The 23345-nt window shown below is 37.1% G+C and overlaps 2 protein-coding genes and 1 pseudogene across 8 annotated transcripts; 1 reads left to right on the top strand and 2 right to left on the bottom strand.

Moving 5' to 3' along the window:
* Window positions 1-765: 765 nt before the first annotated feature.
* On the top strand, window positions 766-10636 carry LOC148850752 (CBL-interacting serine/threonine-protein kinase 8-like). Of its 4 annotated transcripts, XR_016099339.1 has the most exons (16): window positions 884-1641; window positions 3463-3525; window positions 3647-3718; window positions 3824-3931; window positions 4011-4085; window positions 4185-4238; window positions 4346-4471; window positions 4839-4928; window positions 6692-6814; window positions 7019-7138; window positions 8188-8304; window positions 9424-9480; window positions 9591-9665; window positions 9926-10033; window positions 10134-10181; window positions 10296-10636. XR_016099339.1 is itself a non-coding variant. In XM_088945206.1 (15 exons), exons 1-14 carry the CDS (start codon window positions 1483-1485, stop codon window positions 10019-10021), a joined length of 1335 nt encoding a protein of 444 aa, XP_088801332.1. In that variant the 5' UTR covers window positions 1034-1482; the 3' UTR covers window positions 10022-10033; window positions 10296-10636. The 4 variants fall into 4 exon arrangements, 3 of the variants coding, with proteins under 3 accessions (XP_088801329.1, XP_088801332.1, XP_088801330.1); XM_088945206.1 differs by lacking the exon at window positions 10134-10181 and having other exon boundaries at window positions 1034-1641; XM_088945204.1 differs by lacking the exon at window positions 10296-10636 and having other exon boundaries at window positions 1034-1641; window positions 10134-10281.
* A 1511-nt stretch (window positions 10637-12147) lies between these two features.
* On the bottom strand, window positions 12148-19387 carry LOC148850753 (heat shock 70 kDa protein, mitochondrial). Of its 3 annotated transcripts, none has more exons than XM_088942965.1 (7): window positions 18331-19387; window positions 17828-17948; window positions 16769-16845; window positions 16606-16684; window positions 15866-16432; window positions 15157-15777; window positions 12148-12904 (listed from the first exon to the last, which is right to left on the bottom strand). In XM_088942965.1, exons 2-7 carry the CDS (start codon window positions 17888-17890, stop codon window positions 12293-12295), a joined length of 2019 nt encoding a protein of 672 aa, XP_088799091.1. In that variant the 5' UTR covers window positions 17891-17948; window positions 18331-19387; the 3' UTR covers window positions 12148-12292. The 3 variants fall into 3 exon arrangements, with proteins under 3 accessions (XP_088799091.1, XP_088799089.1, XP_088799090.1); XM_088942963.1 differs by having other exon boundaries at window positions 18104-18434; XM_088942964.1 differs by having other exon boundaries at window positions 18252-18416.
* On the bottom strand, window positions 19321-21116 carry LOC148850754 (large ribosomal subunit protein uL18c pseudogene; annotated as a pseudogene). Its single transcript, XR_016098796.1, has 2 exons — window positions 20572-21116; window positions 19321-19455 (listed from the first exon to the last, which is right to left on the bottom strand). The product of XR_016098796.1 is annotated as a large ribosomal subunit protein uL18c pseudogene (transcript).
* Window positions 21117-23345: the final 2229 nt, after the last annotated feature.

Genomic DNA, 23345 nt, shown 5'->3' on the forward strand with positions numbered 1-23345 from the left:
CCGCTTGTGGTGTCAGATCACTCTAGTAGGGTGATTCAGACTCTCTAGAGGAATATATTAAATAATAAAAAAGGTAAATTGCTGAAATCTTCCCTGACTTTCTGACCCTTGTTGAAACATTGCTTGTTTGATAATTGCAATCACCTATCTTGAACTTTGTGACATAGTTGTAAATAAATCCCCTTTTGTGAAAATCTTATATAAAGAGACATGAAAACTTCCAAAATACCCATTTAGTTACTTTTCACAAAAATGGTTTTTTTTTTCAATTTTTCTTTTCATGTGAATCAGTAGCCCAAGCTTGTTCACTCTCTTTTCTAAAATTGATTTATTTTTTGAATTTGTCTTTCCTATCAATCTATCCAATATAAATTTGCAATTTTAAATTCTCCTTTTTATTATTATTATTTTTACATAACAACCAACCTCAATAGTAATTGTATGAATATTTTAGACATTTTCCTGTCTTTTGTCAGCAGTTTCGAACTAAAGGGGTTTATTTGCAAGTGTCAAAAAGTTCAAGAAAGATGATTACAATTATCAATTTAGGAAAATTTCAACAATGTTTAAAAAATTCAGGGGAAGTTTAAGCAATTTATGGTATCAAAAAAAATCCGACACTCAACCAATGCGGCAGGAAAACATGACGAAAGAACAAGAAAAAACATGGAAAGTGAATTAAATTCCGGTAAATATTTTCCAAACCAAGAGATTCTTAACTTCTGGTATAAAAAACAGAGTGCATGTACAAGAAAATAGAAGTACATGGTACATAGACAAGAAAAGACGGACTGAGCTCCGTAAGTCGTATTATTCCGAAATCTGAGGTAGGCTCGTTTCAATGTTTCATCTTCAAACTTCAATAATGATTAATGACTTCACTGATTTCTCGTTTCGTGTCCTCATCATGTCTTCCAATCCTACGACTATCATCTGTCGTTTGACAGAGATAGTGGCCATTTGGCAAAGCAAGAGAATTCAATTCCGCAAAAGTAGAACTAGTCTATATATATATTATAAAAATCAATGCTTTGAATCAAAATTGAAAGAAAGTAAAGGCGTAAAAGAAGTACACTACATATAACGCTGGCTTTACTCTTCTGCGAATTCCCACAACGAACCCTTCCATAAAACCAAAGCATTATTCTATTCGCTGTAATCATTCTCGAATCTCGGCTACTCCTCCGCCTCCTTCGTTTTGGACCGGCCAGAAAACCTCGATAATCCACTGTTTCTGTTTCTCTTTTTCTTTTTGCTCACGCTATTGGTTGCTTCGTATTGACACCTACCAATCCAAGCTTTTCTGCACGGATTTCAATTCAATTCATATTCCATACCCTAGTTCATCAGAGCAGAGCAGGCAAGACAGTGAGATACTATTTATTTTTAGAAAAGAATTGATATCAAAAGTGAGTGTGAAATGCTCGTTGAGCTCCTCGAGAGGAAGAAACTAATTGGAGAGGGTGAGAGACATAAGCAGAAATGGTGGTTCGAAAAGTTGGGAAATACGAGATCGGCAGGACGATCGGCGAAGGAACCTTCGCAAAAGTTAAGTTCGCTCAGAACACTGAAACTGGTGAGAGTGTCGCCATGAAAGTTCTCGATCGCAACACTATCATCAAGCACAAGATGATCGACCAGGTCTTCTTTTTAGTTTATTTTTTATTCAAAGTTTATTTGCCTCCCTTTCTTTTCTTTTCATTTAATCTATCTGCACTTATTTTGCATCCGTATGTTCGCGAGAGATCTGCCGGGTTTCTAGGGCTTCATTTGCGTTAGTGTTACAATTTATTTTTATAGCCGTCGAGCCTGTTTAAGGCCGATGGAGATTAAACGCGGGAACACTTCTCAGTTTGTTGGCTCTGTTGACATATTTTTCTAGTCGAACTCCACGACAAATTTATATTTGAAGAAAGATGGAGTTTCATATACCATGTTCTCTCCTCAACACTTCCAACTGTATCTCAACTGATGCAACCATGAGTTTGAGTAAAATTCAGCTTACCATTTGCAGGGAAAAGTTTATCCCCTCGAAAGGCAAATCCCCGAATTTATACTGTCTATTAGTTTCTCCCACTGGCACGGAACTTTTGGTACCGGTGGTATTTGATCAGCAGCTGCAGTACTGGTCTAGGTTTTTCTTTTTTGGTCAATACTAGTCTAGCTAGTTTCTCTCACTGGCATTAATATCAATTCTTCACCTATTGGCACTTTTTTGCATGCAATCTTTTCGGTCATTTGGCATGAACTTCCGGTGTTTAAACTTTAGAAGTGCATCCTTTTTTTTGTGATTTTGTAATGTTGCTGAGTACTATTGACAAACTTCATTTAACATGTGGTTCAGGCACACTTTCATTGCCACACGCAAAGCTCCTCCGTTACATTTCTGTATTTTAACCTTCTTTTCTTCTTTGATGCGCAATTCAGTTATTTAATAACCCACACATGTTGTACCCCCGATCTTGTGCTTTAAGACCTATGGACTGAAACCACGCCTGAAATTTAGTAATTAGCTGATGGTGCATTAGAAACTCATTTCAATTTATAACTTTATGCTCAGTTCTTCTTTAAATACGATGTTATAAGCCATAAATCAACCCTTTTTGATGCAGAAATGTGTTTTACAAATTTTGACCCCTATGGTACATTATTTATATGTGATGTGACTGAACTTTTCATCCTTGTGTGTGTGGGTGGATGTGCAGCTGTGTAGCCAGATATTCTCTTCTGGTGGACTAAGGTAGGGTAAAAGGAGGGAAATTCACTTTATGAAAATGAGAAGATCAAAAAAGGCTATAAATTAAAACTGAATATTAGGTTTTGTTTTAAGTCTATTGTACATTTAACCTAATTTACTTGACCATATATTTCTACTATTTCTATATTATCCTTTTATAATGAATCACAACGGAAGTTTAATATCAGTTCAATCAATTATAACAAGTCACAAAAATTTATAGTGGATATTAACTGTTAAGGAAAAAGTGAGTACAGCTAAAAAATGATGCAATTTATAACACAACAAAGAACCTGCAAGAAATAATAGTTGTAAACAATGATACTAAAGTTTTTAAAGTAAAACCAATTTATTAACTAGTTAACTCTGTATCTGACCCCAAATAGTTGGGTTTAAGGCTGAGTTGAGTTGAGATATTTAACTAATCTGGGGGAGAAGTGACAAGCAAACACAAGTAGATTCCTTACTAAGTGGCGAGCTTGGTATTAAAGATTGTTTTGGTTTTTTTTTTTTGTTTTTTTTTTCGGGGGGGGGGGGGGGGACTGTAATTACAGTTCATTAAATTTATGGGGAATTGTATGCAATTTTCAGATTCTTTTTTTGGGGGGAGGAGAGGGTCTTCCACCCCTTTGTGTGTCTCTTTTTCCTTTCTTCCTTGAATCATGCTGCGCATTTGTAAATTTGAGTTCTTCACTAAAGTGTTCCGCTTTATTTTTACCATTCAGATTAAGAGGGAGATATCCATCATGAAGCTAGTCAGACATCCATATGTTGTTCGTCTACATGAGGCATGATTTTTACACCTTAAGTTTTGGCACATCAAAATTGTTATATCGATCCTCTGTTTTATAAATGTATACCTCTTTATGGTAATTAATTCTTCCCTGACTTTAATCAACCACACTTTAGGTGCTGGCAAGCCGTACAAAGATATACATAATATTGGAGTTCATTACAGGAGGGGAATTGTTTGATAAAATAGTGAGTCATCTAACTCAAATTCCAAGTGCTACACACAGGTGTGATATGCGCTTCTTTCCTGTTCCCTAAATTGGTGATAGAGCATGGAAGGTCATGTTTGTGCAGGTTCACCAAGGGCGGCTAAGTGAAACTGAGTCAAGGAGATACTTCCAGCAGCTCATTGATGGTGTGGATTATTGCCACAGTAAGGGTGTCTACCACAGAGATTTGAAGGTGTTCCATGGTTAGCATCTTGAGAACTAGTTTTCACTTACTGTTTCATGAAATTCTTACAATTGTCTCTCTTACACAGCCTGAAAATCTTCTATTGGATTCTCAAGGAAATCTGAAAATTTCAGATTTTGGTCTCAGTGCTTTGCCTGCACAGGTGAAACTTTGGTTGGACTAAAATAATATCTTCCTAGCTTTGAGATAGTCAATGTTAAATTTAAAACCCTTCATTACATGGGTTAACTTTTGCCTGCAGGGAGTTAGCCTCCTCCATACTACTTGTGGAACCCCTAACTATGTTGCACCAGAGGTACTTATCAGAATGACTTCCTGAGTTAAAAGTAACTTTGATACCCATCCACTTTTTTCTTATATCTCCAAATGTTCCCCAGTATGAAACTGTGCATGCTTTTTTAGGTACTTAGCCATAAGGGCTACAATGGTGCTGTAGCAGATGTCTGGTCCTGTGGAGTTATCCTTTATGTTTTACTGGCAGGATATCTCCCATTTGATGAGGTCGATCTCACCACACTGTACAGTAAGGCATGTTGCTAGCTCAGAATTTTTTGTTATCTTACCTTCACTGGATTTGTTTCAATTCAGTTAACTTTGGGACCTTTCAGAGAAGAGGAACTCCTAAACTAAAGTTTTAGTCTAAATGATCCAAATGGATTTACAGTTTAAAGGACACTATTTGTCCTTCTGTATCATGAATTCATGATTACATTCTGTTCTTTTATTGTATGGAAAAATTCTCAATAGATAATATAAATATGGGAGAAAAATTCAAAGCTGAGATGGAGCTCATTTATCATTATGGCCTTTTATCACATCTATTTCTATTGATGGCTGTTTTTCCTGCAACTTCTGCTCTTAATAAAATCCAGATCTGTTGTCATATTTTCCACAGATTGAGAAAGCAGAGTTTTCCTGCCCATCTTGGTTTCCAGTAGGAGCGAAATCCTTAATTCATAGAATTTTGGATCCAAACCCTGAAACTGTAAGTATCAGCTGTGTCTGAGTGTTCATTATCCACTGGGGCCCAAAGCCTTGCACTATGATGCTTATCATTATTGCTTATGATGAAAATACAGGAACTTAATTGTTTTGGTTCCATAGTCAGGAGTCCCATTTTCTTATCATCTTACAGGCAAGCTACAACAAAAGTTGCATATCTGGGTTGTAAGTTAGTAATCCATGCTAGTGAAATCAATTGAAAGCTTCTTGATGTGGCTATGAAAGGAGGATAAGTAATTTATGCTCTCAAACAACAGCTCCACCCAAAAAATCTCACCTGGCTACATGAACCTGCATGATATAAGATTTATAGTTAAATGCCATCTGTACATGGTTGAACACTTCAGACTTGTGCATGTACAAGATCACATGTTATGCCATCATTTATGGAAAATAGTAATTTGAAGCCCATGGTTGTACATTATTAAGAAGTTGCCTTTCTTTGGTTGCATGGAACTCCTCATTAACCTTATTGACATATGAGGCAGGCTTGTATATGATTATGTTGGAAATTAGTAGATGGCTTAATTGGGCTTTATATGTTTGTAGTTTGTTTAGCTGTGACACCCTTACTGTGATATTCATCTATATGTACAGATTTCATATTCATGTCTGTTTTTCACCTTTAAAAAAGTCGTGTCTTTTTTCTGATATTTTGCACCATTAGTGGTAATTTGGAGCTTCAAACTCGTGCATTGCCAGGAATATATTCTCTCCTTGTTGCATTGAGTTGAGCTCTTCATTTAATAACTAATTAAGAGTCCTATGTTTTGAAAATCATAATCATATCGTAAATTGTAGAGAAAATTTAATCAAATCGAATCATGTATCGTATCGTAAATCGTAAGATTATTTCTAGTTTTGACAAACTTGTCAAAAAATTATATATATATATATATATATATATATATTAGAAGGCTAAATATGTATAGGAAAGTGACTTTACCCTATTTTTGATCTATATCTGCCATATATATACTTAAAACAATAGAATTTACCACTTATACAATAGAAGCCTAAGGTGATACAATCAAGTTTGATTTGAAAATCAAACAAATCCACATAATGGCCCTTTAACTTACATATGATAGAAAATAAACTCAATTTCTAGTTTTGAATAATGTAAATAAATCATTTCCTAGTAAGGGATATAAACAAAGTCTCCCATGACAAAAATAAATATAAACAAAAAAAAAAGTAGAGAACTAATTCTTAATTGGATTTATTTGAATCGTAAAATCGTAAGATTTCTGAATCAAATCGTAGGATTCAAGCAAAAATACAATTTTTGCAGAAAAGGATTCAAACACAAGATTTGAATTGAAACCCTTGGGATTCATGATTAAAATAGTGAATCGTATCGGAAATCATAAGATTTTGACAACATTGATTAGGACAAAGAATTCACGGTGCATGAGCATGATACAGTTGGGAATTCTAAAATTTTAACCAGCTTTCTGTTGTTTGGTGAACAAATTGTGATTGGTAATCTAATTAATTTCATGTTAAAAATTAGGTTTGGAAATGGAAGTGCTGGCCTCTAGAAATAGTACATTGTGAATCAAGAATTACATCAATAGTGGGAAGGGGGTTCTCAAAAGCTTAAACATGTTCATGTTGGAAATTAACACATGGGGGCTTAGATTTTTTTGGATATACCATTTATGTTCTTGTTTTAACAAATTTAATGGAATTAAACATTTGTTTTGTTGCATTGGTGACTCAAATTTGTCTCAATTTGTGCAGCGTATTTGCATTGAAGAGATTAGGCGTGATGAGTGGTTCAGAAAGGACTATGTTCCTGTTAGGCTTGTTGAGTATGAGGATGTTAACCTGGATGATGTATATGCTGTTTTTGATGATCCTGAGGTTAGTGTTGTATTTGAGATTTTTCATAATGGAAAGTGTTGTGTAAAACATTGGAGCTGTTCTATGGTTCATGATTTTGGTTGTAGCTATTTCTGTGAACTCCTTATATGCTTTAAATTTTCTAAAACATTTTGTTCGAGTGTTGTTTCTGTTACTTCAAATATAATTGTTTTAGTTTTTAATCAATGATACGGACTTCTGTAGGAACATCGGGTTAATGAGCAACCTGGGAATGATGATATGGGTCCTCTTATTCTAAATGCATTTGACTTAATAATTCTCTCTCAAGGGCTGAATCTTTCAGCACTGTTCAACCGTGGACAGGTTTGGATTGCTCTTGCTTCTCCAAAATTTATATTTTATGTTGGAATTACTGAAAGATTAGCATTTTACTCCCATTTCTTGACTTCCTATATGGGAATGCATTTTTTAATTCCTTTTAGAGGGACCAAAGGGGCCCACATGTTTGTTTGACTGACTTCTATTCTTAGAGAAATTTTATTTTTAAACCCCTTGCCATATGATCGAAATAAGCCCTTCTTTTGGGCCATTTTTTAGATTAGAATCTTGATATCTTGGATTGCTCATGTAAGTTGGGACTTCTTCAACAAGACATGGTGTATAGGGATAACTTGGACTAGGGAAGTGAACCTGTGGCTGATTCAGAGAGCGTCCCCTAACTAATGGATGGTTTGGATGAGCCCAGCATTTAGCCTGATATCTAAGGAAAAACTCCTGCCATATGGAATATTTGAAAAATTACCAGATGCAGATAGTCAGTCACCTATGCCATAAGCCAATGAATACCTAATAACCTCTCTCTTGTGATGCTTGTTTTCAAATACCCTCTATTTTCTTTCTTTCAACATTGACACAACCAGAGCAGACCTCCAAATTTTCTTCCCTCTCCTACTCAACCCCCCTAGATGCCAACCCCCTTAACCTATTTTACTGATGAAGACAAGACCCAACATACATTCATTGCCTTAAGAAGCACAGGTCAAAGCCTCCATGCAAGTGTGCAATGAAGAAACAGGTGACCAATAGATTCAATTTCATGGTTACAGAAGACAACTGCAAGAAGAATAACCAATCATCTTTTTCATCAAAATCTCCTTGGTCAAACATTTATTAAGTACTGTCATCCAGTCCATAAAGGTCACTTTTGAAGGAATTCCAGGGTTCTACAACACCTTGAAAGGGAAACCATTCCCACTGTCACTCATCAAATTATTTCTACTTCACTGAAAACTGGCCCAAATGCTCCTATTTCCACATCTCTCTCTCTCTCTCTCTCTCTCTCTCTCTCTCTTGTCTGATTATTTGATAGTATTACATTGTTATTGTATTAAAAGCTTGAGTTCTCCTGGCAGGATTCTGCAAAGCATCAGACTCGCTTTATTTCAAAAAAACCAGCAAAAGTTGTTCTGTCAAGTATGGAAGTTGTTGCACAATCCATGGGCTTCAAGACCCATATTCGTAATTACAAGGTAGATAGCTCAGGGTTCACAATCGTTTTTGCTTCTTAGATTTCTGTTTCTTTGCTTCATTTAGCAGTTCATTTTTGAATGTTTGTGAGATAACAAAAAAGTGGCTTAAGCCTCCAAAAATATTGAAGAAATTGAATAACAGAAATATGTAGACATAAATATAATGTGGTATGGGACCATTAATTCAGAAGGGATTTGAATGATTTGGAAGTAGATTCAATGGTGGAAATGTTGCACAAATTGTATAGTATTCAAGTTGATATTGGGAGGAAGATGGAAGAATTTGGGAGTGGAAAAAATCTGGGAATTTCTCAGTTAAATCATTGTTCGATTTTATTTCTAGATATGAAGGCCAGATAATTCTGGTGAATATTGTTTGGGGCAAGAATGTTCCCACAAAGGTACCCTTTTTTGTGTGGACTGCATATTTGAACAGAATATTAACCAGATACAATATGTTAAGGAAGGGTATGTTATTGGTGCACTTGGCAGGAGAGGAATGCAAAGATTTTCAAGAACAAAAATAGTTCAACAGACTGTATTCAGGAAATATTGGGAAAAACGTTCTCTTGGTTTGCTGTAAACAAGTTCAAAGAGAATATTACAGCTCTTTTCTTCTTGTATATGAAATTATTTTTGTAAAGCAGGGTGTGGGGCTACAAGGGTGCATAGGCAGTGGTTGTATAATCCCGTGTACAGCAACTTGTGTGAGGTTATGAGGCATATTATAGCCGTTTCTAAGATTGGTCAGCATATGGCAGGTAACTCCAAGTTAACAAACGTCAATTATGTTAAGGAAAATGTTTCATCTCCTAACATTTGAGACTTATGTCTTTCATAGCCTCATACCTTGAGGCATAAGGTGTACGATTCATCTTATAGGGCCCTAAATCTCAAACTAGGCTTAAGGATTGAGACATCTCTGCCTCTTGCCTCAGGGTGTTTGGAAACTTGGTGATATTGAATAATTGGTTAATGATATTTTTGTTTGGAAAGAAGAAACTTGGTACTTCTACTTCTCAGTGTATTGTTTCATTTTATTCCGTATATTTTTTATTTAATATTTTATACTTAACTGTTACTCTAGGACTTGAACTGAGATATTGTGTTGTTACTCAGATGAGGGTGGAAGGGCTTTCCGCAAATAAGACCACCCATATCTCTGTAATTTTGGAAGTAAGACAGTCCATATCCATTTTTGCTTAGCGCTTATTACGGAGTACCTTTTAATTAAATATTGTACATGTTTCTAAAAACACTCACGTTCCAACTTAATGACCAAATAGGTATTTGGAATTGCTCCCTCATTTTTCATGGTGGACATTCAGAAAGTAGCTGGAGATGCAGTTGAATTTCTTAAGGTCAGGTTCTCTCTGACATGTTTGTGTCTCGCAATTCCTTGTTAACCACTATGCTGACCCAGTGAATGTGCGGTTCTTTCTCTTATTTGCACTTAAAAAGAAGAGCCTCCAACCCCATCTCACCTTCCACAAGGAAAAAGAACGAAAGTTTGAAGGAAAAGAAAAAGAGCAAAAAGACTTCGGAGAAAGGAACTTCATATTTGATCCGATGATGCTCTTTCCTATATGAATACTGATGTGATTAAGCTTTTGTGCTGCAGTTCTACAACAACTTTTGTAGCAAACTTGAGGATATCATCTGGAAACCACCCAATGAAACAAGCAAGTCGTGGATCACCAAGATGACAAAGCGTTGACTTTTGTTTCTTGTAAGCTCATATGAGATTTACTATCTAATTACAAAGAAACTTTCTAATTCCCACCCTAGAAAAGAATCGTGCTGATTTTGGCCATCTTTTGGCATTGTAGTCACTTGATGGTTGTGAGATGCAGTAGATAATTTTTGTTTATTGCGAGGTAAAACTAACGTAATTCCTTGTATGGAAGTTTCAAATGTTCGTTGGCCAATTTTACTTGGAAATTTACACTGAATCGATATAATTGGCTCTCTTTCTGATTTATGGGTTCCAGTCAAGGATATTAATCAACTCTCCAAATCGATCAAAGTGAAATTTATGCATGTTTATACTTCAAAGGAAGAACAATGAAGCTGCTCGTTTGCTCGTTTCCAAAGATTTTGGAGATCCTTTGTTACTGGAGAATCAGCCTCCTTTATAGCTGCTGGATGCTCTACAGGCGTGCCTAAGCTTGTAGCTCAGTCGGATTTTATGTGAAGTGTGCTGGCCTTGTTTTGTTGTTTCTTTTCAATTTGTAGGTACTTGGTAGATTGTGTGTTTGTGTATTTAGTAGTGGGTAATCTGGTTATGTGTTATGTAGTTAGAGACTTGAAGATTTGGGGGGGTCTGTTTCCACTTTCTAGTTTCCTGTACTGTGTTGCTTTAATGAATTTCAGTTTCGAACAAAAAAAAAAAAAATTGCACTGTAAGTACGCAATTGCTTGGCTCGAATGGCAAAGGCCCAAGGCCCTAGAACTCAAAAAAAAAGGCAAAGGCCCTAGAAAAATAATGAACACTTTTTTTAAGCCATGATAGAAAACGCTTAATGCGTCAATCTTCATCACGTTCGCATGTTCAGGGCCTATGATATTCTCGGTATTGGATTTTGTAGGCTGCATTTGTTTTTTCTCTAAAATAGGCGGAAAACAAATATTTAAGAGATGATGCATCATCTACGGCTCATTGAACAATGCCAATTATTTTATCTCGCGTTTCAAACGTGAACCGGGACGATTCCGTGCACCAGGGTCCGATAATAGAACCAACAATGGTTTAAGCGAGTCCGGTTGGAACTTGAAAATAAACTCGACAGAAAATTGTTTGGTTCAAGTCAGTTATCCATATCACATAACATGCGCCACTCAACTTTTGAAAATATCAAAATTACCTTTCCTCCCAACCTCACCACCTCCCAGTTCTTTCTACCTTGAAACGAGAAGGTGGCACCACATCCCACAACGACGTTAAATTTCAACGTGGGTTGGTTGATTAATCCGAGTGTATCCCAACCCCGAGCCCGATAATCCGAATGGGTCAAATTACTGGGTCGGAGGAATTGGGCTTGACATCAGAGTTAGTCCAACATAAGGCCTCAGGCCCAATTCTGACTTTCACATGTTCTAAACTTCCAATCCATCAGTCAATCACTAAGATTCTAATTTTTTAACTATATTTTTAATAAGAAATTTTGGAACCGAATGTTAAACAAATAGCAACAAGATAGGCGAGTGACGTCCGCATTTGTTGACCTTAGGCCTCGGTCATCACTAAGAGGCAAGAATGCCACCAAACTGGTTTATAGGTAATTTTGACATTTTCCAAAATTAACTAATATTGAAAATCCGAGTATTGTATAGACATGTTTTAAAGTTCAAGAACTGACTTGAAACAACCCCTAAAATTCAGATTACTGAACAATAGTTTTTTCTAAACTCAATAAAAACTTAAAAGTGGCAGGAGCCTTGTACTTTCAATTTCACAAGGCAAGGAACTCCTAAAGTCTATTCTCTTTCGAGTTGGGATCTCGCTCAAATCATCCCGATTACAGTGAAGAAACATCGATCTAACCCCTAAAAAAATCGGCTTCAGTCAGTATAAAGGCCCGTTCGAACAACCTTTACAGCCATACACTGGGAATATCTCCGTACCTATGTATTTTATTTTATGGGGCGATATTCTCAATGCAAGGTAACAAAGGCTGTTCGAACAGGCCTTGCATCGACTGAAACCGATTTCGGTGCTTTCCCAACTACCGGGGAGTTAAAAGATACCCTAGGTCCTTTGCTTTCTAAGTTTAATTCCATTTAATGAAATCTGTGGTTATTGATAAAAAAAAATCCCGTGTGAAAAAAAAAAGAAAAAAAAAATTGAAGCTGGTAACGGCTCCCTTTCTAAACAGTTATTGTAATCGCCAGTTTTAATGCTTATGCATGATAGCCAAAAACCCCTACAAGCATTCAACAAAAATACGAGATACCTGTAAAATTCTCGACACCTTGGGACCTACTATATCTACTTCTTTACTTCCTCGTATTCTGCCTCCTGGGCCTGGTCACCACCTTGAGACCCTGAAGTACTGGAGTTACCTGCCATATGCTGACCAATCTTTGAAACGGCTTTGTTTGCAGCATCCAGCTTGGATTTTATTTCATTGATGTCTTCGCCTGCCATCGACTTCCTAAGATCTGCCACGGCAGATTCAATCTCTGACGAAACCTCACTGGGGATCTTTTCTCTGTATTCAGAAAGACTTTTCTCTATGCTATAGATGGTTGTATCTGCAGTATTCTTAATATCGATCAATTCTTTTCTCTCCTTGTCCTTTTGAGCATGTAACTCGGCCTCCTTTACCATTTTCTCGATCTCATCCTCAGAAAGCCCTCCAGATGATCTGATTGTAATCTGTTGTTCTTTGCCGGTGGCTTTGTCCTTCGCAGAAACAGTGACAATCCCATTGGCATCGATGTCGAATGTGACTTCAATCTGGGGCATGCCCCTAGGTGCAGGTGGAATACCTACAAGCTCAAACTCACCCAAGAGCTTGTTGTCAGCTGCCATCTCACGCTCACCTTGCAGCACCCGTACGCCCACCTGAGTCTGGTTGTCAGCTGCTGTTGAGAACACCTGAGAATTCAAATGCACCAGTCAGTTGCGGATGATGAATTCAGTAGTAGGGATGACCAGATTCCACGGGGTGCAAACTGATCCAAGTCTATATTATTCATGGTACTGGCTCAAATACTTCTATTTTCCACTAGTGTCAGCATTCCCTCATAAGGCCATAACTGTGCTAACCACCCATCCTTGGGGTGACAATTTCCCTGCTGGTTTAAACACAGCAGTGTGTATCAAGGTGGTTCCAACCCAACCAGAATGGACCAAAAATAAGTACTAATATATGCCGTTATTACTTTTATGTACATTTCTTAATAATTGTTTTGTATATTTTACATAATTTACATGTAATAATTATTTTTTATCTAATTTTATATTAAAAAAATATGTAATCAGAAATAGCTCTGCAAAGCAATCAATGCGTTTTCAAACTGCGATCTAACTGTTTGAACAGTCATGAGTCACCCAGCCATGTTTTTAGGTCCACTTCCCCCCAAAAAAAGCATCAACTTGATCAGCGCCCTGGTGACCCATCCGGTTGTATCAGCAGACTAGTCAGCAGGTCACAGGTCAGATACTAAATCACTACTTGTGTTTTTGAACCATTTCCATTATTGATAAATAATAATTTTCATTAATCACCACTTGCTTTTAATATGAAATATTTAATATTAGAGACATGCCAATTTTCTGTAAATTTTTTGCAAATTGATTCATTTTTTATTTTATTTGTGACAACAGCGACCATGTTTTAAGACTTGAATGAAGATTAGAAAAGTGACCATTAATCACTGACAATACATATCTTGTAGTGTATATATATATATTAAAGGAATGTGGTCAGTCAACAATCCCTCCATTCAGACACGTGGCACTCCAATTTTTTAGAAAAAAGGATCTCAAAAGTGGTTAATTCCACTTTCAAATAGAATAACTACCTTAGAAGTGGTTTATTCAAACACATTCAATCCACTTTGAAGCGATACAGACATGGCTATTTATAAAAAAAAACGCAAAAAACTAAAAATAAATTTATCAAATAAATAGTAAATACCAATTAAATTGGATTACTGTTTACAAACAAGACCTCATTTAATTTCTTAAATTAATAGTGATTTTCAAACAAAAATAAGTCATAATACATTGTGAATTACAAAGATGTAAGACCCATATTAATTTTTCTAATTTATTTTTTTTATAATTAAATTGTAAATTTCAAACTAAATGCTACTGTAGTTGTAGTTGCTCTGTACTTAGTACGGGTCATTCTCTAGTTAAATAAACAAAATAAACACAAATTTTATTGTGGCTTAAATGGTAATATGCAATTCTTTGTAAATAAGAAGTGAGTTGAACTCCCCTAATATTAATTTTATAATACATTATGAAGTGGTGGCCCAGGTGGGTTGTTGAAAGCCAGCGGGGTCACTAAAACATAGCTAGTGCTTAGATGGTTTGCTTGGGTTAATAGTGGATCAGACGATTTGGGTAGTAGTAAGAAATGATTTAAGCACTCACGGTTTAACAGTGTATATGGCAATAAGGATTGGTGAAACAGGATTCATGTAACTGACCCCATATAGTTGGGAAAAGGCATGGATGATGATGGTTTTTGGGAAAACTAAAATCTAGGATTGAAAATTTCATATTTCCCTCTGGTTTCTAAGTCCGACAATCCAACCATCCAGTCTAGTCTGAGTCTTACAAGATTAACTAAGGGTTGAATCAGTTGAACCACTGACCTGCCAGATTCTGTTTCTGGGCTGTTTTTTGAAAGTCTGCTACAAAGGAATAGATAGATACCTATGATGCCCAAATGCAAATACAGACATGGACCTAGGTACAAGTATGGACATCCCATTTAGTATGCTTATATCATCCTTTCATACTAAACTAATTTTTAAAGTGTCAATTTTACAAACTTATATTTACTAAATGCAATTGGAATTTTAATATATACAAAGCATGAAAGTGCTCCACAATATTCATCATCATATGATACAAGTTTCTACTATGTCTCGTATCAGCATGATGCCCAAATGCAAATAACCCAACCTGGATTTTCAGTGGGCTCAGGCTGGGCCAAGCAGTAGCATAAATACCCAAGCCCAAAAGCGGGAACCCTAAATCAACACTAAATCTATGCTTAAATTGCCTAAATTAAGCATACTAGCCTGGTCAAAAGGAAAACCTATGTATGTAATAAACAAACATTAATTTAAATTTTCTTGAGTGATCAAAATTTGGACATGCAGACTAACCTGGCTCTTCTTTGTGGGAATGGTTGTATTTCGGTTGATCAACCTAGTGAAGATACCACCAAGAGTCTCAATACCAAGGGATAGGGGAGTAACATCTAAAAGCAGCAGCTCCTTAACATCACCACGAAGGATGCCACCCTGAATTGCAGCTCCCATAGCAACCGCCTCATCTGGATTCACCCCTTTGCTTGGACTCTTGCCAAAGATCCCTGCAACTACTTCTTGTACCTTTGGCACACGGGTCATTCCTCCAACCAGAAGAACTTCATCCACATCCTTGATGGATATGCCAGCATCCTTCAAACAATTCTTACATGGGTTTCTGGTCCTCTCAACCAAGTGGTTAACCAAACTCTCAAACTTTGATCTAGTCAATGTGATGTTCATGTGCTTTGCACCTGATGCATCAGCAGTGATGAATGGCAGGTTGATTTCAGTCTGGGATGTGGATGAAAGTTCTATTTTAGCTTTCTCCGCTGCTTCTCGAAGTCTCTGCAGGGCCAACCTGTCCTTTGAAAGATCAATCCCTTCTGTTCTTTTGAACTCGCTCACCAGAAATTCTAACAGAGCATTGTCAAAGTCCTCCCCACCCAAGAAAGTATCACCATTTGTTGCTTTGACCTGAAGGAGGAGAAAGATTTGAGAGAAATAAAAGAGATGATAAAATCCTAAATTGGGAGAACCAAAAGGAAAGAGATGAATTAAGTACCTCAAAAACACCATTTGAGATTTCTAGAATAGAAACATCGAAAGTTCCACCACCAAGATCAAAGACAGCTATTAGACCCTCTTTGTTATTCAAGCCATATGACAATGCAGCAGCTGTTGGTTCATTAATAATTCTCTGTACATCTAGACCAGCAATTCTTCCTGCATCCTTTGTTGCTTGTCTTTGTGCATCATTGAAATAAGCTGGGACAGTAATCACAGCTTTGGAAACAGACTTCCCAAGGTAAGATTCTGCAGTTTCTTTCATCTTAGTCAGAACAAAAGCCCCGATCTGGCTTGGCGAGTACTGTTGTCCGTTGGCCTCAACCCAGGCATCACCATTAGGAGCCTTAACTATCTTGTATGGAACCATCTTCATTTCTTTCTGTGTCTGAGGGTCATCAAACCTTCTGCCAATAAGTCGTTTAGTTCCAAATAAAGTATTCGTAGGATTTGTCACAGCCTGACGTTTGGCAGGAGTTCCTACAAGGAGCTCACCCTTCTGGTTGAAGGCAACCACAGAAGGTGTAGTCCGAGCTCCTTCAGAATTTTCAATAACTTTTGCAGTCTGCACCAGAAAATTTGCAGTAATCAGGAACATGAAAATAAAATAAAATAAAATAAAACAAAACAAAAAAACAAAAGTAAGAATCAGATAAAGCTCCATGAAAAGAAATGAAACATCTTATTTAGGATGTTATAGAAAATCTAACAAGTGAATCTTTCAGGACGAAATTCAACCTTTCCTTCCATAACTGCAACGCATGAGTTGGTGGTACCCAAGTCGATACCAATAACATCATTCCCAGCAGGCCTTGAGCTGGATCGTTACAAAAATCATCCCCAGTTAACAAAGAAGCGCATGATTAAAAGCAATAACGCAACCAAACCCAGTAGAAAATACCTGAATGGTCTGGACAAATTTGCCCACTTATAACCCAATGCAGCACTGGTCCATGAGCTCTTAGCACTGCCAGTCAACTGCACAGGACAACCAAAATAGAGGGAAAAAAATGTCAATGAACAAGTTATTCAAGTTTCCCCAGTTGGTTCAAGACGAACGATGTTTTATAAAAGTTAAAGTTTCATGTTCAGAATGATGTATTAGAAATTTAATTGATAAAAACGAGAATAGTCTAAATCTTGTCACCTAATGCTATCTTCACTTGGTTGACTAAAATCCGTTCAATAATGCTAATGACCAAATGTTCAGTTACTATTTATATCCAATGGAACTGGATGGTTTAATACAGTAGTGCATAGGAATTGGCTTCAGTAATGCAACATAAACTTTTGTTCACCGCTAGCCAAATAATAACATACTACCTTCTTTTTATTTAACTCCTACCTCTTAGATGAATCTCTTTTTTTATTTTCATTACTTCACGTTAATTTTTCCCGTTTTGATTCTTCTAATGCATTTTTAATTTCTATTCGTGTAATTGTAAGAGAAAAAAAAATAACGGGAAAAAATAACGCGTAGTAATGAAAATAAAAAAAGTGATTCATCTTAGAGGTAGGAATTAAATAAAAAGAGACATTTTTTATCAGTCTGTGATTTTGGGACACAGAAACATCAACAGCAGCATCAATACTTTCTTCAGTAAAAAAAAAATCCCCTAAGGGATACTATTATCAATCAAGGAAAAGGAGCTTCATCATCACTGCATTATTAAAAAAAAAATCCATTGCTAAAAGAAAAAAGAAGAATCAATTACAACTCACTTTTACAAAGCCCTATGTCCTTATCCCAATTATATGAAAATCAAGAAAACTATAAGCAATTTGAAGCTTCTGACTAAATTTTGAAAAAATAAAGCCAATTCCAATTAACAGAATACAATACTGATATGGATCAGATAGCCTATCTCGCTAACAAGTGAAAACCAAGCAATCACACAACACGAAGAAATGGTTACTCGTGAGATGAAAACAATTCGAGGACTTGGTCGAGAAGACATACGGATCCATAAGCAGAAAGATAAGATGAACGCTTCAACGATCTAAGAAGAACCGAAGTCGCCATACTGTTCCTCCAGGCGGTTCAAGGTTTTAGATGTTCTACGGTTTTCGTTTTCTTTTTCCTACAAAACCAAAAGTTCACAATAAAAAACCTATCTTTATAATTTAGGCGCCAAATGAATCCGGCAAAAGCCTTCAACTTCTGGAAATATTTCTCTAGCGAAATAGGGAAACTCGAAGAGCAATCCTCTCAACTGGAAAAAGAGGATTAACGAACCTCCGAGAGTTGGACTAGACGAGGTTTAAGCTTCTTTACAAAATCAGTTATTAAATCACAGAAATGAAGGTTTAGGGTTTTGGCGCGAAGAGAGAGAGAGGTGTGAAAGAGAAAACAAGAAGAGAGAAGAAGCTTCTGGAGAAGATACACGCTTCTCACTGTCGTCTCGTTCGAACTCGAAGGTTTCCTGAACCTGTAAGCATAGTATAGTAAATGACTCTTCTGACCTTACTATCATCGTTTTCCTTGACGTTCTTCTGCCAAAATTTGTAATTTTACAAAACTAGGATTATTGGGCTGCAAGTTCGAGAGAACTTTTCTTTCGACAGATAACAGTTGTAATTAGTGGTCGAAGCCCTTCCTAATCGATCCGAATCCGATTACGACGTCGCCATTGATTTTCCCATGTACGACTTGTGTAAGGTCTTTACTTTGTAATACGTGGAAGGATGACGTGGCGATTGAATAATCTGTTGGTGCGTATCACCAACTAAAACCCATCGGCATTTTTCTTAAACTCATCCTCATTTACCATTTTACCCTTTATTATTTTCTGTCCATTTTGCAATACCAAAATTACCCCGTCGTTATCAACCCAAAACCCAAGCATTAGCTGCTGCTTTCTTCCTCCTTCGGCCGCTGCTTCCCCTTTGTTTGAGATTGAAGAACAGGATGCGTCTCTGAGAAGAACAGTCCGCAACTCCCCCGTAATTATTCAACCCAAAACAGCCGCTGGTTTCTTCCTCCATCGGCCCCTGCTTCCCCTTTGTTTGAGATTGAAGAACAGGATGCGTCTCTCAGAAGAACAGTCTGAGAAAAAGAACAGTCTGCAACTTCTGAGAAGAACTCTCGTACCTTCGTCTGATAAGAAGAACGGTCGGATGCTCATCAAGACTGTTCCCTTCGTCTGAGAAGAAGGGCAGTCCGGATACAGTCCGCAACTTCTCACCGGCCGCTGCTTCTCTCATCGTTTGAGAAGAACGATCGGATTACTGACTTCAGTGTAGTGGGATTAATGTTGATCATTGCCATCAGATTTGAATCAAACTGAATCATATTTTTGCCTCTCTTTTTGTATGGACTGGAGAATCCACGCTGCTAACTCAGTTGCAGATCTACGATTGTGAGGCACCACCTTGATTACTCTTGTCTGCTGATCACTACTCTGACTCTGGAGAACTAGATTCTGAACCTGCACAGCTGGAGACACGGGAAAAAGAGGAAGTGGATCTCTTCCTTCGGCAACATTATTTGCCCCAGTGCTCCGTGTCCTCTCACAAGGACGGATTGTTGTGCTCCCTTGGAGTTCACTATCTATGGACATCTGAAACTTCCAATTTGCATCCCTACCCCTGTGAAAAACAATGCTAACATAAGTTTAAAAGCAATAAGTTACATAAACAGTCATAAATCAAGAAAATAAAAGTTGTGGTCTTAAGGAGGAATATATCTTGAGCTCAGTGAATTGGAGAATTGAATACTACTTTTGGGTGGAACCATAAGCCATTAGTTCTATGACTATGCATTTATCAATGATTAATATAGGAAGAAAGGAGACCACATGGAAGTTCATTGGAGCAAGTCTCTCCACAAATATATTTCTTATGAAGCTCCACGGTGCAATGAGTTGAGAATGCAATTTCAATTTTGAATGTTCATTTGTCCATTCTGAGCACCCCTACAGGGACTTGAGGCAATATAAAAGCTGCCCAAATTGGAGATATGACTATTGGAACAAGGGCATTGCGGCCACTTTATACACTGAACTATATAAACACATTTCTGATGTACACAACCTATTTCTCTTTTACAGTGAAATTATCCCCATCTTGTGCAACAAATGTGCTAATTTAACAATCCTTACCAGATTACTTTCTACATTGACTACAAAGGACAATAATTGGTCAAGCAACAACATTAATCATCCTTTGGACAGGAACATATAAATTGACACTTTAGCAGAAAATATAGCAAGACTGCAAGGCTCTAGAAGGCAAAGCCTGAGATGGGGAAACTAGATGCGATTAAAAAATTTCCCTATGGTATTGGCTGAAACCATCTTCTGAACACTTTTGACATTTAGTCAAAGTAAAAGAGGATTAAACAAGCAGTGACCATACAAGTAGATGTCTGGATGGAATTAAATGAACATGGATCAGAAAGTTCAAAACACCTTGCTTCCGTTTCCGTTCTATACCAGTGATGAACCTCCAACCCTAACCTTCAAAAGAGTCTCTTAAAGCAGTGAGATACTCTGGGTTGAGAGAAAGAACATTCTGTTTTTTTTTTTTAACTGGAGAGGATAGATCTCATTCCCATTTAATTCTTTCATCAATCACATGTGACTAAGAAGACCAAGAAAATTTTCGTTCACATCTAATTAGTCCATCATGTGTGACTAAGAAGAACAAAAAAGGGTAAAACATAAAACAATGTTGATTGCCTGGAGAAACAGAAAAAGTAACTACCAAGTTTCAGAATTGAAGACCATGTTCCCTCGCAGCATTAGCAAAGGCTTCAACACGCCCATGGTAAGGGTAATCACACCGGTCAAATGCTACCTTTGTGATTCCTTTCTCCAAACAGTTCTTAGCAATGATTTCACCAACCCTCTTTGCCACTTCAACTGTAGGTTCAGAAGAATAATCAATTTCTTCAGATATGGGTTTCTGCATTGTTGAAGCTGAAGCAAGGGTGTGCATCTTAGTGTCATCGATCACCTGGACATAGATATGCTTGTTGGAGCGAAAAACAGACAACCTTGGCCTCTCTGGTGTCCCTTCAACTTTCTTTCTAATACGGGCATGTCGAGCAAGCCTGTCTTCCCTCCTGGTTGTGGCCTTTGCTTCAATAACCAGAGATGGACTTGCTTTCGCTGCTACGAATTTGGGTCCAAGAGTGAGTTGTTGTGAAGAAGCGAACGCACTCTGAAGGAAGGAAAGAGAACAAGGCATGATTTCTCCTCTCTCTCTTTCTCTCACTCTCTCGCTCAGAGTACTCTCCGGTCTCGACACTCTCGCTCACTCGGCTTGCTATGATGCCATGCTATGATGCCATTTTGGGCGCTTAAGGGCATTTCGGTAAAAAAAATGGTTTAACAGGTTAAGTCACCATTCAGGGACAGTTTAGTCATAAAACATTCATTTAGACTGACGTAGACAATTTGAGTCATTTAACTTTAACGGTGGTGTAACCTACGGTGAGTTTTGAAAAATAAAATCTCACAAAATTGTGATAAGTTTTAAGAGAATTCGAAAAAATTGATGGTGGGTTTTGGACAATTTCCCCTTTTTAAAACGTCCACTTTTCAAAACTCATCCGTCCGAAAAGCGTTAATGTTTATGGACAGAAATTATCCATGTCAGCATAAATACAATTTTTGCGATCAAAATACCCTTAAACAGCGAATCAACCTTATTAAACATAATTTTATTTTATGGACAATCTACTGTTCATCGTCCCGAACAGCGGCGGTGATCAGCGATCTTCCCCCATCCCTTCTCTCCCCCATCATCATTCCTTATTTTTCTCTCAGTTTCTCTCTCCCTCTCTCTTCCTAACCTCCATCGAGCTGAAACGTCAATCGAAAGCACTGTTTTTCGTCTTCAACTTCGAACTCGAACAAGTTGTAGCGGTAAAACTTCTCTCCTATTCTCACTCATCTCCAACATAAATCTAACCATTTTCTTCCCTCACTCTCTCCCTTCACCCCTTTACCGCTTCAGGCTTCTCCAATCATCCATCAACTTACCTAGAACAGAATCTACTGTAGCAACCGTCGTTCGAGCTTTCGTCCTTAATCGGCTTACGAAACTCGTACCAGCTTTTGTTGTTTGAGCTTCCACTAAGCGTCTAGTCGCAATCCACGGAAACCATCGCTATTTGAGGAAAAATCGATTGAAATTCCCCTGGGTGTTTGACTGCCAGTTTTATGTTTTCGAATTAAAGAAATATGAATTAAGTAATTACTTGCTGTAAAATCGTCCTCTGAAGTTCTTGGGATGAACTTCAATCTTGCCTCTGAAAAATTCCCATGTGTCCTTTGATCGTTAATCGGCGCCGTTTTTGGTATCTTGCCTCTTAAAATGATTGTTTTTTTATTTGGAAAATTTAAACTTTAAATTGTATCTCTTGATCGTGATCATTAATCTCATCAACGATGATTAATGATTAATAATATATCAAAATCAAATCAGCAAAGTACACTGCACTATACATGCACCCACGTGCGTTGCGTGATATCAAACTCTCATAAGCTCATTTACTATTTCTAAGAATTGTAAATCAGTTTATATTGAAACAATGAAAACAAAACTTATAATTTTCTAATGGAATAATTAAAAACTGAGTTTTATGAAAAAAGAAAAGCTAATTTTTCAATTAAATATGCAAATATAATTACTAATATAATTGATCAATCGAATTCATCAAATTTAATTTCTTATGAGATTAAAATCCAATAATATCTTTTTTAAAATACCTTGTAGAAAATAATACAAAAAATATAAACTGCATTTCAGAAGAGTTGAACTGCACCACTGAAGTTAGAAGAAGCCGCGCGTGACTGATCGACGGGAACCCATTAACGGTACTGAAGTTACACGAAACGTAAACCCTCCGGTGCAAAGAGATAGGATTGAGTTCAGTAGATCACTATCGGTGCAAAGAGATGGCTTTGGGTCGAATATATAAAAGGTAAAATAGTATTTTAACAGTCGTTAGTTTGTTTAACACCAAGTTACTGACATGTGAAAGCGTCTCACCTTTTCACAACTGAGTGTAAATAGTACCCATTATTCACCCTAAAAAAACTTCAATTTCACATGATAATGAAACCTTTGACAATGCTCAAGTGGCTAAGTTGATTTATTCATCGTTTTATCTTTTAATGTATAAAATATTTTAAATTTAAGTGTTAATTTCTTAAACTATCCTTACGGTTTAGCTAATTCATTAAATATATCCTTACTATTTGAAATTTGACTAACGCTACAGTTCTTCCTCGTCACAAAGCCTCCCTGTGTATGCTGCCATCCACCCTTCCGAGAACCCAGTTTGATTTGTCTCAGGCCATTGATGTAGAATCCCCACACCCGAAAACTCCTCGACAAAGATGCCCCCGACCCCAACGAGTCTCTGTCTCTTCTCCGAGATTATTACCTGGTTCCGTCACTAACCCCTGCCATCGCCTCGACAGTGGCACCTAGAAAACCCTTGCAACCCATGTCAACCTTCGATTCCT

This window comes from Nelumbo lutea, chromosome 5 (genome assembly GCF_056320005.1).
Source record: "Nelumbo lutea isolate HS-2025 chromosome 5, American lotus-T2T, whole genome shotgun sequence".
Lineage (NCBI taxonomy): Eukaryota > Viridiplantae > Streptophyta > Magnoliopsida > Proteales > Nelumbonaceae > Nelumbo > Nelumbo lutea.

What these genes read in the sequence shown, in the direction of transcription:
- LOC148850752 (XM_088945203.1), top strand. Translation starts at nt 1,483, where the DNA reads ATGGTGGTTCGAAAAGTTGGGAAATACGAGATCGGCAGGACGATCGGC. An exon ending in TCAGTGCTTTGCCTGCACAG is followed by an intron (nt 4,086 to 4,184) that starts GTGAAACTTTGG and finishes TTTTGCCTGCAG; the next exon opens with GGAGTTAGCCTCCTCCATAC. An exon ending in CCCATATTCGTAATTACAAG is followed by an intron (nt 8,305 to 9,423) that starts GTAGATAGCTCA and finishes GTTGTTACTCAG; the next exon opens with ATGAGGGTGGAAGGGCTTTC.
- LOC148850753 (XM_088942965.1), bottom strand. Translation starts at nt 17,890, where the DNA reads ATGGCGACTTCGGTTCTTCTTAGATCGTTGAAGCGTTCATCTTATCTT. An exon ending in ATCTTTCTGCTTATGGATCC is followed by an intron (nt 16,846 to 17,827) that starts GTATGTCTTCTC and finishes TGTCCTGTGCAG; the next exon opens with TTGACTGGCAGTGCTAAGAG. An exon ending in TTCCCACAAAGAAGAGCCAG is followed by an intron (nt 12,905 to 15,156) that starts GTTAGTCTGCAT and finishes TTGAATTCTCAG; the next exon opens with GTGTTCTCAACAGCAGCTGA.